Raw genomic sequence first — 16,346 nt, forward strand, 5'->3', positions numbered from 1 at the left:
CCGCCGGGGATGCCCGCCCCTCAAACTCCGCACCCCGCCCCTGAAGGAACAGTCCGCGGGGCGCCCGCCCCCTGCACGCTCAAGGCTGGTCGCCTCCGTCCCACCTGGGGCCGCTCGAGGGCTGAGTGAGGCTCTTGAACTCTCCCAGTCCCGGAAACCCGGAGGGAGGGCTCTCGGGGTGCAGCCTCGTGCGCTCTGACCCCAGGACCCGTCCCCAGTGCAACGCCCACCCCTGTTTCCCCCGCGTCCGCTGCGTCAACACCAGCCCCGGGTTCCGCTGTGACCCCTGCCCGCCCGGGTTCAGCGGGCCCGCTCACGAGGGCGTCGGCCTGGCCTTCGCCAAGGCCAGCAAGCAGGTGAGGGGTGCGGGCCCCTCTTTGCAGAGGTGGGAAGTGAGGGGCATTTTGGTCCAGCTTCGCTCCTGTGGGAGGACTGGGGACAGGAAGGGCCGCAGCGACGGGACGGTTAGGGCTGGGAGCAGGGTAGAGGGAGACCCACGCGCAGGAGGCGTGGATGAGGTGGCAGGTGGGGTGTGGCCCCTGCGTCCCCTCCTCTAGGTCTGCACCGACATTGACGAGTGTGAGACCGGGCAGCACAATTGCGTTCCCAACTCCGTGTGCATCAACACCCGGGTAAGCTGGGAAGGGGCGCGGGGTGGTGCAGAGGGGCCCTGGGGCGGCAGCGCGCTGACTGCCGCTGGGCGCAGGGCTCCTTCCAGTGTGGCCCATGCCAGCCGGGCTTCGTGGGCGACCAGGCGTCCGGCTGCCAGCGACGCGCGCAGCGCTTCTGCCCCGACGGGACGCCCAGCCCGTGCCACGAGAAGGCGCACTGCGTCCTGGAGCGCGACGGCTCTCGGGCGTGCGTGGTGAGTGCAGGCGTGGGGCGCTGGGAGGGGCCGAGGGCGCGGCCACCGGCACCCACTGACCCTCCCCGTAGTGCGCGGTTGGCTGGGCCGGCAACGGGCTCCTCTGCGGGCGCGACACCGACCTGGATGGCTTCCCGGACGAGAAGCTGCGCTGCCCGGAGCGCCAGTGCCGTAAGGTGAGCGGGGTGGGTGGGGGCGCGGCCTGGGAGAGGGGGGCCGGGTTTGGTGGCGCGTGGGCGGGGCTGCAGGTCACGCCCTTATGCCACCCGTTCCACCCCCGTTCCCAGGACAACTGCGTTACAGTGCCCAACTCAGGGCAGGAGGACGTGGACCGCGATGGCATCGGAGACGCCTGCGACCCAGATGCAGATGGGGACGGGGTCCCCAACGAGGGGGTGAGGCCGTGTGCGGGTTCTAGGCGAGAGGGGCGTGGCTGGCGGGAGCGTCCGTTCCGCGCAGCGGGGAGTTCCCTGCGCTGGAGCCCAGACCCCCCGAGGCCCGGGCCCGCGACGTGACCTCTTCCGCTAACCGGCCCCGACCCCAGGACAACTGCCCCTTGGTGCGCAACCCAGACCAGCGGAACACGGACAAGGACAAGTGGGGCGATGCGTGCGACAACTGCCGGTCCCAGAAGAACGATGACCAGAAGGACACAGACCGAGATGGCCGGGGAGACGCCTGTGATGACGACATCGACGGCGACCGTGAGCGCGGCTGGGCTGGGGCTTAGCCGTCTTGGAAGCCCGGTGGATGAGCCCACCTGGGGCTCTCCGGGTCCTGGGCCCGGCGGGTCTGTGCGGAGGGGCAGGGGAGGGGCAGGCCGTTGGAGGAGCGGGAGGCGGCCCCTACGTAAGAGGCTGCAGGCCAGGCACGTGCCCCTTTTACCCGGCGAGGCTCAGGAGGCCGTCACCGGGTTTCCAGTTTGGGCGCACAGGGAGGAAGGGCCGTCCCCTGGCTCCATTCATTAAGGGTCCCAGGGGCTGGCTGTGTCTCAGGCTGGCCTCAGGCCTGGCCCAGCCGCGGTCCTGGGTCCCTGCCTCATCCCCCTGGTTCCTGCAGGGATCCGCAACGTGGTGGATAACTGTCCCAGGGTTCCCAACTCAGACCAGAAGGACAGTGACGGTGATGGTGTAGGGGACGCCTGTGACAACTGTCCCCAGAAGGACAACCCCGACCAGGTGAGAGTAGGCCAGTCCCTGACCCTGGCTGAGCCCCAGCTGGGTTAGGGGGACCCCACCCCAGTACGGAGCACCCGCCCACCCCTCGGACCCAGGGCTTCCCAGTCCAAGATGCCTGCGGGGTCCTTGGGGCCAGGAGGACCTTGCTGTGGAGCTGGGGGGTGGGTGTCATCTGAGCCCCTCTGCCCTGATCTGACTGCGGCCCCTGCCCCTGTCCCCACCCCAGGGGGATGTGGACCACGACTTCGTGGGAGATGCTTGTGACAGCGACCAGGACCAGTAAGGAAGTGCCCACGGGTAGGTGTCTGGGCAGCCCCGGTGAGTCTTCCGGGTATCTCATTGTCGCTCTGTCCCCAACCCCCTCTAGAGATGGGGACGGGCACCAGGACTCTCGGGACAACTGCCCCACGGTGCCCAACAGTGCCCAGGAGGACTCAGACCGTGATGGGCAGGGCGATGCCTGTGATGATGATGACGACAATGACGGTGTCCCTGATAGTCGGGACAACTGCCGCGTGGTGCCCAACCCAGACCAGAAGGACACAGACAGTATGACAAGGGCAGGGCGCGGGCTGCGCGGGGCCAGTGCCAGGTGTGGGTGGGCAGTGCTGGGCGGGCGTGGCATGTGCAGGGATGGGTGGGTGGGCCTGGGTGGGCGTGGTGTGGCCCGAGGTGGGACCTACAGCTGAGCCCACCGGGGGAGTTGTCTCTTCCTCTCAGGGGACGGCGTGGGCGACAAGTGCCAGGGTGACTTCGATGCTGACAAGGTGGTAGACCAGATAGACGTGTGTCCGGAGAACGCCGAGGTCACTCTCACCGACTTCCGGGCCTTCCAGACGGTGGTGCTGGACCCCGAGGGTGACGCGCAGATTGATCCCAATTGGGTGGTGCTCAATCAGGTGGGGGCCAGGCCCAGGTGGGGGGTTGGGGCTGCACAGGACCCCCACTGCGGGCCTCAGCTGGGGACAGGAGTAGGGCACCATTGCGGACCTGAGCCCCTTCTCCTCATCAGGGGATGGAGATCGTGCAGACCATGAACAGTGATCCGGGTCTGGCTGTGGGTGAGCTCAAGGGGCGCGGCCCGGGAGGGGCGGGGTTCCAGGCAGGGCGGGGCTGGTGGAGGCTGGGCTTGGCCTGGTGCTGGTGCACTCGGTGGGCGTGGTTGGTGGCTGGTGGGCGTGGCTGCCTTGGGTGGGGTCTGGGTGCAGGGGCGGGATCAGACGCTAGGGGGCGGGGCCCAGGCCATTGCTCTCCCTGCGCACAGGCTACACGGCCTTCAACGGGGTGGACTTCGAGGGTACGTTCCACGTGAACACGGCCACAGACGATGACTACGCAGGCTTCATCTTTGGCTACCAGGACAGCTCAAGCTTCTACGTGGTCATGTGGAAGCAGATGGAGCAGACGTACTGGCAGGCCAACCCCTTCCGCGCCGTGGCTGAGCCTGGCATCCAGCTCAAGGTCCCTCCCGCGGCCCCTGAAGTCTTTATAGCCCCCAGCCCCAGCATCGCTGTACTGACCTCAAAGCTCTGTTACCGCCGCGGGATGCCCGGCTCCAAATCTCCCTGCTCCTCCGAAAGCCTTCAAATACCCCAAAGGCCCCCTGCCTTGCTTTGGGCCCCTAAAGCGTCTCACAGTCTTCCTGGGGCTCCAGACCACCCGCAGACTCCCAGTACCCCCACCTGCTGCTCTGTCCGCGCACACATAGACCCGCCCTGGGCCCAGGAAGCTTCTCGAGGGTCTCCCACCCCACAGCCACCCGCCTCCGTCCGAGGGCCCCGCAGGGTTCCGTGCTCTGATGCCCGCTCCCTGCACAATGGCAGGCCGTGAAGTCCTCCACCGGCCCCGGGGAGCAGCTGCGGAATGCACTGTGGCACACGGGGGACACAGCGTCACAGGTCCGACTGCTCTGGAAGGACCCACGCAATGTGGGCTGGAAGGACAAGACCTCCTACCGCTGGTTCCTGCAGCACCGGCCTCAAGTGGGCTACATCAGGTGGGGCTGGGAACCCTGTGGCCGGGGTTGTCCCTGCTCCACCCTAGCTCCAGGGGAACAGGGGTTCGGAGCCCTTTATTTGTAAAATGGAAATACTCTGAAGCAGGGTGCTGGTGCACACCTGTGATCCTAGCACTCTGGGAGGCTGAGGCAGGAGGATCCCAAGTTCACATGCAGCCTGGGGAACTTAGTGACTTAGACCTTGTCTAGAGTGTATGGTGGGGGGGCACTGAGGCTGTAGCTGCATGTGGCAGCCCGGGGTCCAGTCCTCAACACCAAAAACCAAATAAAAACAGAACTCGTGTGGCCCTGGGCACACCCCACTGTGCTGAGGAGGAAGACCCAGCACCCAGTGGTCCTTCAGTTAGAACTTGATCCCTCATCCACGCTGCTAGGGCGTCTCAGCCTGCGGCTCAGCACCTACCGCGGGCAGGGCCCTTTGCATCCTTTCTCACAGGGAAGCTGAGGCCCAGGCCAGGGCTCCCCCTGCTCCGAGGCCTGAGTGGGCACCCTCCGCCTGGCTGTCTGCTGAGGCTCTGAGAGGGAAGGGCCAGGGAGGACCCCGCCTCACTGTGCCCCACCCACAGGGTGCGGTTCTACGAGGGCCCCGAGCTGGTGGCCGACAGCAACGTGGTCCTGGACACAACCATGAGGGGCGGGCGCCTGGGCGTCTTCTGCTTCTCGCAGGAGAACATCATCTGGGCCAACCTGCGCTACCGCTGCAACGGTGAGCAGCGCGGGGGGCGGGTGGGGGTCCAGCGGGGGTCCCCGGGCCCAAGCGGACCCTCATCCGGCCACCCTCCCTCCCTCCACAGACACCATCCCCGAAGACTACGAGGCCCAGCGGCTGCAGCGGGCCTAGGGGCCGCGCTGGGGACCTGCCATGGGACCATGGGCACCGTCACTGCGGCCGGCCTGGGGGGGGCAGGGAGGGGCTGGGAGGCAATAAAGTGCGCATGTGCGGGACCCTGGCTGCGTCTCTGCTGCGGAGGGAGTGCGCATGCACCAGGGGCCCCGCAGCCTGCTGGGGACTGTCCAGCCCTGGCTTGGGGACCCCGCTACACCTGCCATCGCCCCAGGCCCTCTGCGTCCAACGAAACTGGTAACTTCCCCTGCCAACTCCCACTGCAGCGTCTGCTGCAAGATTCGGGGGGTGGTGGCTGGTCTGTGGTCACCCCAAGTGTAAACGGCCCTCTCCCGGCCAGCATCAGGCTGCAAGGAGGGTCGAGCCTGCGCCAGTGCCTGCGTGTGGCGTCAGAGAGCAACCTCGCGCGCCTACTGCTTGGACCTGGAGGAAGGGAGGGAAGAGGCAGAGACGAAAACATTGGATTTTTATTACATTTCATTACAAAGGATGCAAAGGTACAAAGACAAAGCGTCCACGCCAGAGGACAGGCAGGGGCGGCCGAGAGTGCCCTGAGCACCCACCTCAGCCTGCCACGGAGCTGGCACACCGCGGCGGTGCGTGCATGCGGAGGACACAGCCAGCGGCGCAGGGCGCGGGGCAGGGCTGGCAGACAGGCAGTTTGCATATATCAGTGGCACCAGCGCCGGGCAGCCTCCTCCGGGGCCCGTGGGCCCGGGCCCCTACTCCAGGCTGCTGCCAGGCCTCACTAGGTCCCGGGACCTGGCGGGCACTGTCCAAGGCCCATCGTGGACTGCCTCGGCTTCAGAGCCCACCCTCACCTGGGCCGCACATCCCAGGCTTGGGGTGCCGATGTGGAGGTCAGAAGGAAGTGGGGGAAGGGCGACAGCTCTGCAGCCAGCACCCTGAGGCCCAGCCCTGCCCCCACCCTGCCCAGGAGGCAGCCAGGGCCCTGAGTCCTTCAGGCCTAAGAAAATGGCAGGAGGAAACCCAGGCGCAGGGCCTGCGGGCACGCTCCTGCCCTTGGAAACACCCAGCACCCAGGCTTGGGTGCAGGTCAGCTCATCTCCTGGCCCTGGAGGGAGACGGTGTCTGTGACAGCGTGGTACTGCAGGCTCACAGGGGATGCCACTCCTGCCTGCCCAGGACCCCCGCGGGCCACAGGGAAGCTGACAGCCCGGTTGGCTCAGGCTTCAACAACAGGGGAGGGCCAAGTCACACTGCAGGAGACCCCTGCAGGGAGTGCAGGACCAGGGCCAAGGGGCCCAGATGCTCCCCTACAGGGACCACAGGCCCACTGGGGTACCTGGGTACCACTAGCCCCATAGCCTATGGCCAGCACCCCCTAAGGACCAGAGGGGGGTGCAGGGTCTCCCTGTGTACAGCCTGTGTCCAGGGCGCAACTCTGGAAGGACATTTGGTCTGGAGCCAGCCTGAGGCCCACAGAGGTCGTGAGGACTGAGAGGGGCTCCAGGTTCCCCCTAGAGACGGGCAGCGACACAGGGTGGCTGCCCTGTGCCCAAGCCCTGCTGGCTCCCGGCAGGCCTCTAGCCTGCTCCTGTCCCCCAAGACGGAGCCACAGTGAGCATCTCCAAACGACCCCGCACTCTGACACCCCAGCCCCAGCAGAAGACCACGAGCTGCCCTGGCCTGACGCCGGGTGACACGTGCTGACACAGGGAGGCCCTCCTAGCTGAGCCCCCTCCAGGGCCACACGCACTGTCAGACCCTGCCCCCACGTCACCCAAAACCCAGGAGACGGTGCCAGGGAGGGGGGCACAAATTCTCCTCAGCACTGAGAGGGGCTGCCCCACCTCCAGCCTCAGCTGATGAGCCTTGTGGGGGAACAAACTCCCCCCTTTGGGAACTGGAGGACGGAAAGTAAACTGAGGCAGGTGGGGGACAGCATCCTCTTGCTTCTGTCCCAGGGAAGAGGCCCGTGTGGCCGGGAGCCTGGTGGAAGCCAGCGCACGGCACGAGGGCGGAGTAGGGTCCGGCCTGTCCGAGCCAGCCAGGACGTGTGACGGGTCTCCATACACGACGCTGTGGCCACCCACCCACATGGCGAGCTTGGCTGAGATCACGGTATTTTCACATCACGAAGGGCAGGCTCCCCGAGGTCGTCTCATTTCTGAAAGTCTTGGCAATTCAGGAGTAAGCAGTAGAGAAATGATATCGAGAAGTCAGAAAAAAAATACCACAAACCGCCTGTGCAGGCCCAGGAGGGTGAGACCGCTCAGAATGCGGGGATGCCCCCACCTCAGCCCATCGCCCTGGTACACTGTCACCCGTGCCCCTGCTGTGGGTGATGTCCCCTCTTGCCTGCCTATCTGCACCAAGAACCCAGAAAAGCAGAGGGTGGTGGCCGGGCAGACGGGAAGTGGGGGCCACAAGGCTCCCTTGGGGGGTCCCCCACCCATGCTTGTTTGAAAATTGCATCCAGGTGGGTTGCATGTCATTTTATTAAGGCCATTTTTAAAAAGTTCTACATACAGGTCTAATGGTAATCAAACGCTATGTACATGTAGTTTTTCTTTAAAAAAAAAAAGTCCCTACTCTGCTCCCAGCTTAACCTGCAGTCAGAGACTGGGCCTGAGACCTGGGCGGGGAGGCGGGGCTCAGAGCGACAGTGGCCACAATGCAGTGGCGGAGGAGGGGCAGCCTTCTCAGGCCAGCAGCCACCAGGCAGGTGCTCAAAGCGCCAGGACAAGTGCGCGGGTCCCAAGGCCCTGTGCAGCGGGCTTCGACATCACGAAGAAATACACCAAGCAGGAGGCCCGCCTGGTGGGCAGCGGCCGCGGGAGCATGGGAGACCAACTTAGCAGAAAACCGGAGCTCCTCGCCCCAAGTGGCTGGTGGAGACCATGCCCGTCCTGCCGCCACCCCACTACCACCCCAGCCTCTGTGAGGAGGCCCCGCACCTGTCTCAGAAACACAGGCCTCTCAACGCCCACCTCTGCCTCATCCTGGCGCAGCGCAGAGGGGGAGGCCTGGGACAGCTGCCCGCGGCTTGGGCGTGAGCAACGGGTGCAGGGAGGAAGTGCAGCTCCGCCCTGGTCCTTGGGGTTCTCTTCCCGCCAGCCCCGACGCCTGGCGCAGGGGCCCTGGCTGCTGCTGGTGGTCAAGGAAGTTTAAGGCACCCGACCCGTGGTCTGGCGGGCACCTGGGGGGTGGGGGGTGCTCAATAAAGCCGAGGCTGTGCCCCAGAAGTCTGCCATGGCCTTGTTAATGAAGGGCTTGGGCCCCCAAGAGCTTCTACAAAGTCCCCACTGTGCTCACCAGCCTGGAAGAAGCGGCGCTTTTGTCTTTAAGGAACTTGGGAGCGGAACTAAAAAGTACAGGGATGCGGCGGGGGCGCCGGGCGGCCGCACCCGCATTTCCAGTTAGCTTGAGAGACAGGCGGTGGGCCCGGGAGTATAAAAACATGCTCTCAGGCAAGTGTCGGCTGGGAGGGTTCAGCTACTTGTCTACAACCAACACGAAATACGAACTGAGACGAAGAAAAGCCCAGACCGTTTCCAGCTGTCCCTCCCCGCCCCACCCCGCAGATGACCTGCGCTCATCCAGCGCTGCGCCGAGGGAGGGGCGGGGCTGGCCCGGCAGTCAGAGCCACAGATGCCCCCCGCCTCACGGGGGCCCGAGACCCCCTCAGGGCCTGGGCCCGGCCAGGCATCTCGGAAGGAGCTGGCCCCCCGGAAGACCCGGCTGGGGGACAGGGTGGAGACAGGTTGGGGGCATCGCTGCCGAGCAGATCCTTCTAAACTTCACGCTCTGCCACGGAAGGACTCGGCCATCAAGGTAGTGTTTATTTCATCCCCCCGCCCAGCCCTGCTCCCCGCTGGATACCTGGCCAGGGCTGGGGACGGACGGCGCGAGGGTGTGGGAACCGGGGACCACGAAAGGCAGTGAGAGCTGAACAACAGTCGGAAAATGCACCTCTGCCCACGGACGCCCCCATCCCAGCCTGCCCGGCCCCCCACGCTGGGAACGACATGGTTGGCATCTTACAAGGGGCACCTGGGGCTTGAGCGCAGGGACCGTCCCAACCTGGCTCAGGCACCGGGCAGCAGCAGGAGGTGGACAACCGCGGGGCGGGCTGGTGGGGGCGCTCGGCGGCATTGCAAGCTCAGAATCACAAGCTCGGCCGTTGGCGAGGGGTACAGGCGGCTGTCCCCGGGCTCCGGGAGATGCCAGTGGTGGCGGTGGCAGGCTGCCGGGTGTGGCCGCTCACAGCCGATCCATCCGGAAGGTGTCCTCAGTGGCCGGGTCAGCCAGGACCATGTCGGGGTCGTTGAGCATGTGCAGTCCGTCGAGGGTCAGGGGGTCAATCTTGAGTTCATCCAGGGGGAACTGGCTGTCGGGGTCGAAGCTGACGTCGCTGACCCCGGCCAGAGTGCTGGTCAGGTCTTTGGAGAGACTTGGGGGTGACTCTCCTGTCACTGGGTAGGGGACAAAGGGTACAGCTTAGCCTGGGCTTCACCACACTGGACGTGGGCCTCCAGGGCCCAGCGATGCTCACGCCGGTGGCTGTCCTCCAGGAGGTGTGGCCAGGCCCGGGATGTCCTGGCTGTCACCACTGGGGGGGCGGGCGGCAGCCGGAGAGGCTGCTCGGTGCCTCAGAGTGACGGAGTAGCTGTCAGCGGCACCGAGGGCCAACCCAAAGCGAGGGCGGTGTCACCAACTCCATCACGCGACCCAGCAGAAGCGGGGACTCTCCTGCTCTGCCAGGCGCTGCCACCCAGTCTGCCGAGAAGCAGCTGGGGCCGAGTGTGGGTGCCCAGAGGACCCCGCCGGCGTTCGGGGTGGGGGCCCCAGCTTGCCCGACAGGGGCCCTGATTCTAGCCTGGCTCCTTCCGGGAATACTGGGCTGTTTCCCCATCCGGGAAGTGGTCTGAGAGTCCCTGACTTTCTGAGCTGTGGCTACCGTCTCCATTCCGTGGCATCTCCGGCCGCCCGCACCCTCACCGCAGGGCCGGGCCATGGGGTCTCTAAGGGTGCCCCTCTTCCCTGGAGATGCCCCTGGGGACCATCGGGAGAGTCAAGGGGCAGGACGGAGAGGAGGGGCAGCCACTGGGCAGTGTGGGCTCCCCTTCTCCCCATCGCTGTGAGGACAGGGCTGGCCGCCGCCCCGGAGGGCGTCCTGGACCTGCCCCGCAGCCCGCAGCGAGCCTCGCCCCGGCGGGCGGGAGGGCCGGGCCCCGGGCCTCACCTGTGAGGATGATGTTGGGGATGGCGCTGTGGCCGGCGTAGCCCAGCGGCTGCGCGTCCTGCGGGCTCCCAGGGCTGCCCGCCAGCCCCATCATGGCCACCTGTGAGTAGTTCAGTGTGGAGCTTGGGCTGTACAGGCCGCCGGGGCTGAGGGCGCTCTCCACCATGTTGAACTGTTCCAGCTGGGGACAGAGGGCGCCAGGTGGTGAGCACTGTCCCCCGGCGGTCGCCGCCCGCCCCCGCGGCTGGCACCCCTCTCCCGACACTTGTGGGTGATGGGTGACGGGAGCAGACCCTGCGCCCGGATGCCCAGAGCCGGCTGCCACACAAAGCCAGCACAGCCCCGCGGTCACGCCGCCGCGCCGCTCCGACAGCCGCCGCCTGCGGCGCGCCCGCCCCGCTCGCGCCCGCCCTGCCTCCCCTGCCCGGCTCCTCTCTGCCGGCCAGGCACAGAGGCCAGGGGGCCGTGGCCAGCCACCCACACCGTGCCTTGGCCTCTGCAGCCCAGGGCAAGATGGGGACCAAGGGGGCAAGCAGAGCGCCGGGCAGGTGACCTGGGTGCGCGAGGCTGGGTCCTGGCGAGCGTCTGCTGTGGGCGCCAGCCGGCGGCCCGGCCCCCGCTCACCTGGTGGGACAGAGCGTTAGCCTGCCTGGCCGCCATCTGCTGCTCATAGAACACGTCCCCAAACACGCTGCCCAAGGCGGGAGAGTGCTGCGGACAGAAGAGAGCCGTGTGGTCCCCGCCCAAGGCCCGCGGGGCTGGGACCCTGCCGGACGCTGCCTGCACTCGGCATGCTGAGGTCCATGTCTATCTTGGGGCCCTGGGGTGTACCCTAATCCTAGATGACTGCTGCTTCCCACCGGCTGCTCCTGAGGGCCTCTGCACCCTACACTCCCTAAAGCGCTGTCCCCCACCCCCTCTCCTTGCGCCCGAGTGTGGGAGACTCCACCTCTACCGTAGGGAGGGTGGGGACAGCAGGCACCAGGTGCCTCACAGCCCTACGGGAGAGCCTGCGGTGGGGCTGAAGACCCCCGTGGGATGTCCGGAATGGGGTCTGTGCTGGGAGAACCCAGACCAACCCCCCAGGGAGAGAGAGGACAGGGCACAGGCCATGCACATAGGGACAGGACAAGGCACAGAGCTGGCCACCAGCTGGACAGGGCAGGGAAGGCCGGGCTGCGGGATGAAGAGGACCTCACGGGGTGGGGGAGATGCTGGAACAGGGACTCTTAGAGCCTGCGTGGGGGTAGTGCCTAGCTCAGAGGGGTGTCTGGGCCCCCAAGAAATAAGACCTCAGAGGGGACAGCCCAGCTCGGGCAGGCACAGGAAGGCCCTGTGGAAACCGCTAGTCCTCGGCCAGCCCCAGCTGCTGCTGGTGATGAGACAGGCCCAGGATCTCCTCCCCTGAGCACCCAGCCGGGCTTTGTCCTAGAAAGATCCCCTGTGCCTGGGCTACCCAGAGCTTGGATGCCAAGGCCCTAGTCCCAGGCGAGGTGGACCGCAAACCCACCAGCCGCCCGCACGCTGGCAGAGGCTATGGGAGGGCAGATGACCGGATCTGACATGAAAGGAAAGCTAAGGCAGACTTGAGGGAGGAACGGCAAAATGGCAGAAAAACCTCGTCTCCCTAAAATCCTGCTGCTCCAGGGTGGGGCGCAGCTCAGCGGCAGGGCGCTTGCCTGGCACGCACCAGGCCCTGGGTCCCACCCCAACCCTGCAAAATCCGGACAAAGAGCCCCCAGCTCGAGCCAGGACACCAGCTCCATACGGAGGGGCAGGCCCATAGGGGACTGAACCCCAGGGCCTGAAGCCAGGGCCTGGCTGGACCGATGTGACAGCCCGCTGAGGGTGCACACGGCAGGTGGAGCCGGCGTGGGGCCCGGGCCTGGGCTTAAGCCAGCGATCCTGGGAGACTGAGCCCGGCCAGAAGCCAAGCCAGGTCCTGCCTGGTGCCTGCGCCTGAGGGCCCCTGTCCCTTGTCTCTGGCTGGCCTTGCCCTCACAACGGACAGCAGGCACACACAGGGGCTGACAAGACAGCAACACACCCTCTGCCCACCAGGCAACCAGCCAGGTGCGATGGGTCACTCCAGAGAGGACCCCACACCCTGCCCCCTACCGCCCTGCCTGCCACGCAGGAGGCGCGGCACACACCCAGGCGAGGCCCCCACCGGCCACCCAGCACCTCCATCCCTCCCCCCAGTGGCGCCACATGCAGAGGCAGATGCATCACTCAGAGCTCCGGAGGGGCCCAGGTGTGCAGACCCAGAAGACCCCAGGAGCCCTCCCCGCCTCACCATAGGGCTGAAGGCGGCATGCGGTCCCCAGACCCTGGAGACCCACAGACAGAACCACCAAGGCGCCCGGCTTTGGCAGCCTCAGTCCCCTCCTCAGTGGGTGAGGACAAGGCCCCAGGGCCCGCAGACCTGCTCACACAGGCTTCCTGGGTGAGGGCCCTGGAGTGAGGGACATGCCCTCCCAGGGGAGGAAAGGCAGGCAGCCGGGGGCCAGCCTGCCCCTGCTAGCTGCTGTCACCGCAACTGTGACCCAAAGTAAGGGGACCCCAGCCCTCCTTTGGGAGCGGGTGCTGACACTGCGTGAGTCCTGAGGGCAGAGCGGTCGTCCCTGAGGACGAGCCGCTGAGCAGGATGCCCAGGGGTGGTCGCTTACATCCACCTCCTGCGTCACTGATCTGGGGGAAGCCCCTGCCACCCTGGCTGGCAGCGCTGCCCAGAGACCACAAAGGCACGACGGGAAGGTGGCAGCTCCCGGAAAAGGGGCCTGAGAACCAGAGGAGGAACACGCTCTTCCCCAAGCCCGGGCTGCGGTCACCAGGTCCCAGCGCCAGCAACCTGGTGGGTGCACACTGGCTGGACCGGTGGAGGACGGTGATGGCACGAGGATGACCGAGCCGGCTGGGCTGCGGTGGGCAGCGCAGACACTGCGCAACGCAGGGGGCGGGGCAGACGGGGATGCGCAGGGGGCGGGCTGGGGCGGGCCAGAAGCTGCACGGGGCAGGCGGTGGGCTTGGGGTGCATGAAACACTGCTCTTACTTGTGGGGAGCTCCCGGGCGAGAAGCCTTGATTGGAGACTGGCGAGGTGGGGGACTGGTTGGCAGGCGAGCCGGCACTAGCGCGGTACTGCTGCAGCGCTGGGGCCTGCGACGACAGACAGGTCAGGCAGGGAGGCCCCCTGACCCCCGCTGCTCCCTCCATCCTGGCGTCCTGGGGTGGCTTGACCAACGGCCCCAGCAGGCATTCCTATCTGGGATGCCCGGATGCCAGTGTAGCTCGCAGGTGGCCAGAGAACCTGGCACCCCTGAGCCATGTGAGCCGGAGCTCGGCAAACAGGGGCTGTGCGGACGTCACCGAGCTGAGAAGTGGGGCGCACTCTGACTCAGCAGAGCCTGGAGACCGGCAGCACCGTGTACACCCCCCACCGATGCACAGCCACCCAGACACACAACGTACATACGCGCACACCCACACCCACGCACACACATGCGTGCAGACCCATGCGTCCACATCCACAGCCCATGTGCGCGTCACTCACGTACACTCGTGTATACGTACGCACACCTACACAAATATATGCGCACACACAGCTTCATGTGTGCATATGCCCACGTGTGCACTCAGACATGCACATGTGCAAATGCATGCACGCACGCACACAGACATACATGTGAACAACACACGTACTCCCACCACGCCCGCACGTGCACACAGCCGGCCGCAGCCTCCTCCCGACTCCCCCTCGCTTGGCGCCTGGCTGAGCTCGGCCCCTGAGCCGACTGCAGTGGGCAAGGCCAGCCCTCCTCACGGGTGGTCACCAGGGAGTCACCACTGCCGGCACAGTGGACCAGCTGAGACGTGGGAGGGGCGCCCCGGCTTGAGCCCGGGGAGGCAGCGAGGCCAGGTTGGGACCAGGAACCCCCTTGCTGGGTCTGGCCTGACCCTGTCCTGTGCCCCCAGGAGAGCCACCAGAGTGCTCTGGCCCTGCTGCCCCGTAACATCCATCTCCGCGTCCTCAGGGGCCTTCCTGAGCAGGCTGGGGGTGGGGGTGGTGTGGGTGGAGGGGCCAGCACAGTCCCTTGGGAGTGACCGGCTTGTGTCCCTCAGGGTTGGCGACAGGAGAATTTGTACTGGAGGCAGGGGTCCTGCAGAATGGCAGCGGGTGCACCGGCTTGTTCCCTGGGAAGCTGCAGTCCCAGAAAAGAGAACCCGCTTCCTACGAGGGCAATGCTGGTGGCCACTGTCTGCAGTGTCACCCACTGCCAGGCCAGGCCCCCCCTCCAGAGTCGCCCTGGCACCAGCAGTCTTCCAGTCTGGGGACCTGGGAGGGTCCGAGTCCCCGGGGCAGGCACCAAAGGGGCCTGTTCTTTGCAGAGCACCTGGCAACGTGAACCCTGGGACTGGCACCTAGGTTAAGGGAGACCTTGCCATGCTCTGGCGTGACCCATGAGGGCCCTGTTATCAGGAAGTCTTGGGGCCCAGGAGCTAAAGGCAAAAAAGCCCCTGTGCAGCTGGGTCCCAGAGTGCGAGCCAGGCACCAAGCCACTTGCGCCACACAGCCTCCCACACAGGCCCCGCCCCTCCTTCTGCTCAGCCCCCAACTTCTGGAATTCTTTCCTCCAGCCTGGGAGCAGCGGGGGCCAAGAGGGAGCGCAGGGCCACCAAACACAAAGCGACCCACTGGGGGCCTCTGGGCCAGTGACCCTGCCCTGCCTCAGCTTCCCCATCTACACGCGGAGTGACCACCTGAGGTCGGGGCGGGCCTGCGACAGCACTGGCTTCCACTCTGACCCCCAGGCTCCTCCTCAGCAAGCCCCCCGGCCAGGCCCTGCAGGACCCTGTCCCAGGCTTACCGAGGTGATGTCGATCCCCATTGATGGCTGGCCCGGATTCTCTGGGGGGGACTGGGGGAGAGAGGACGGTACCGTGACCGCAAGCGGGGGCAGCTGTGGCCCCCGAGTCAGGCTGGCACTGGGCATCAGAGGGCCGCCAGGGGGGAGGCCGATGGGCACCTGCGGGGGTGGTGGGGGTGGCTGCTGCTGGGAGGCGGGCGGTGGCGGCGGCGGTGGCTGGGGCTGGGGAGGCGGGGGCTGCTGGGAGCCCGCCTGGGTGAAGAAGGCGTAGGGCAGCTGCTGCTCCAGCGACAGGGCGTCCATGGCCACCGCCTGTGGAGGGAGAAGGTGTCAGGTGGGACATGCTGTCCCCGGGAGTGCTGGGCAGGACAGGTGGACAAGCCCAGGGCCACAGGGCTCCCACAGCACTCTTCACTGGGGCACCCGAGTGGCTCAGACCCAGGCGTGCTGTGCTTGGGGCTCCCCTGAAGTGGTGGTGGTGACACGGACAGCCTCAGGGAGGCGGCATGGATCTTGCCAGATGCAGGCAGGGACAGCTAAGCAGAGGAAAGCCAGGGGCTTCTGCAGTCTACAGGAAGGCAGAGCTGGGGCCCCTATGTGGGGACTGAGTCTGGGGGCAGGCGGGGATCCCTCCCTCTGAGTGAGGCTGGGTGCAGGATACCCGGCCTCCAAGGAGCAGAGGAGTTTGGAAATAAAAAGGATATCCAGCCAGGAGTAGGGCCACATGCCAGTCATCCCAGCCACTCAGGAGGCTGAGGCAGGAGGATGAAAAATTTAAGGCCAGCCTGGGTAACTCAGTGACACAGTGAGACCTTGTCTGCAACATGAACAGGGATGGCTGTAGTGCAGGGGTACAGCACTTGCTATAACGTTGTGAGGCCACTGGTTGAAATACTTCTTTTTTTAATGGAGTTTCCAGAAAGCAAAGAGGCAGGAGGCATGGGTGGAGAGCAGGCAGCCCACGCAGACCAGAGACAGCTGCAGGAGCCTCCACACCTTGCCACTGGCTCCAGAGCCTTGTAAGGGGTAAGCGATACAGGAACGAGGGCGGGTGGGGGCCAGGCCAGGCATGGGAGGGATGGAGGAGTTAGTGTTGCTGTTGTTGCAGGTAGACCATGCCTTGCAGTCAGGTTAAAGAATAAAACAATGCAAGCTCCCTATTAGGGATATTTAAAGATAAACAGGGGCTGGGGTGTGGTTCCCTGGCAGAGCCCTGGTCTAGCATGGGTGAGGACCTGGGTTCCATCCTGGATTAGAAAAAAGACAGGGAGAGATAGAGAGAGACAGAGACAGGGGAGGAGGGAGGGGGAGGAGAGAAGGGAAGGGGAAAGGAAAGTAGGGGGAGGACAGGAGGGGAGGAGGGGAG

General features: G+C 66.0%; 2 protein-coding genes across 5 annotated transcripts in view; one reads left to right on the forward strand and one right to left on the reverse strand.

Annotated features, from left to right (window-relative positions):
• Positions 1-218: 218 nt before the first annotated feature.
• Positions 219-5,005, forward strand: LOC102008252 (cartilage oligomeric matrix protein; the record flags this gene model as incomplete). Its single annotated transcript, XM_013507182.1, is given in 15 exon segments — positions 219-356; positions 558-632; positions 707-865; positions 937-1,041; positions 1,153-1,260; positions 1,410-1,569; positions 1,925-2,043; positions 2,270-2,322; positions 2,411-2,592; positions 2,764-2,942; positions 3,056-3,104; positions 3,308-3,504; positions 3,867-4,039; positions 4,627-4,766; positions 4,855-5,005. Coding segments are annotated over 15 exon segments (1,884 nt in total), but the record flags the coding sequence as incomplete, so codon positions are not given.
• Positions 5,006-5,353: 348 nt separating this feature from the next.
• Positions 5,354-16,346, reverse strand: part of Crtc1 (CREB regulated transcription coactivator 1) — a 55,948-nt gene continuing 44,955 nt past the window's right edge. For 2 of the 4 annotated variants that reach the window (XM_005409593.2, XM_005409594.2), the window contains 5 exons: positions 14,981-15,292; positions 13,167-13,271; positions 10,738-10,824; positions 10,114-10,294; positions 5,354-9,343 (listed from right to left, as the gene is read on the reverse strand). In XM_005409593.2, the coding sequence (XP_005409650.1) occupies positions 9,132-9,343; positions 10,114-10,294; positions 10,738-10,824; positions 13,167-13,271; positions 14,981-15,292 (897 nt within the window). In that variant the 3' untranslated portion in view covers positions 5,354-9,131. The remainder of the gene's footprint in view (positions 9,344-10,113; positions 10,295-10,737; positions 10,825-13,166; positions 13,272-14,980; positions 15,293-16,346) is intronic. The other 2 variants (XM_013507307.1, XM_013507306.1) reach the window with 2 other exon arrangements.

Source organism: Chinchilla lanigera, unplaced genomic scaffold (assembly GCF_000276665.1).
Source record: "Chinchilla lanigera isolate Chin_1 unplaced genomic scaffold, ChiLan1.0 scaffold00123, whole genome shotgun sequence".
Classification (NCBI taxonomy): domain Eukaryota; kingdom Metazoa; phylum Chordata; class Mammalia; order Rodentia; family Chinchillidae; genus Chinchilla; species Chinchilla lanigera.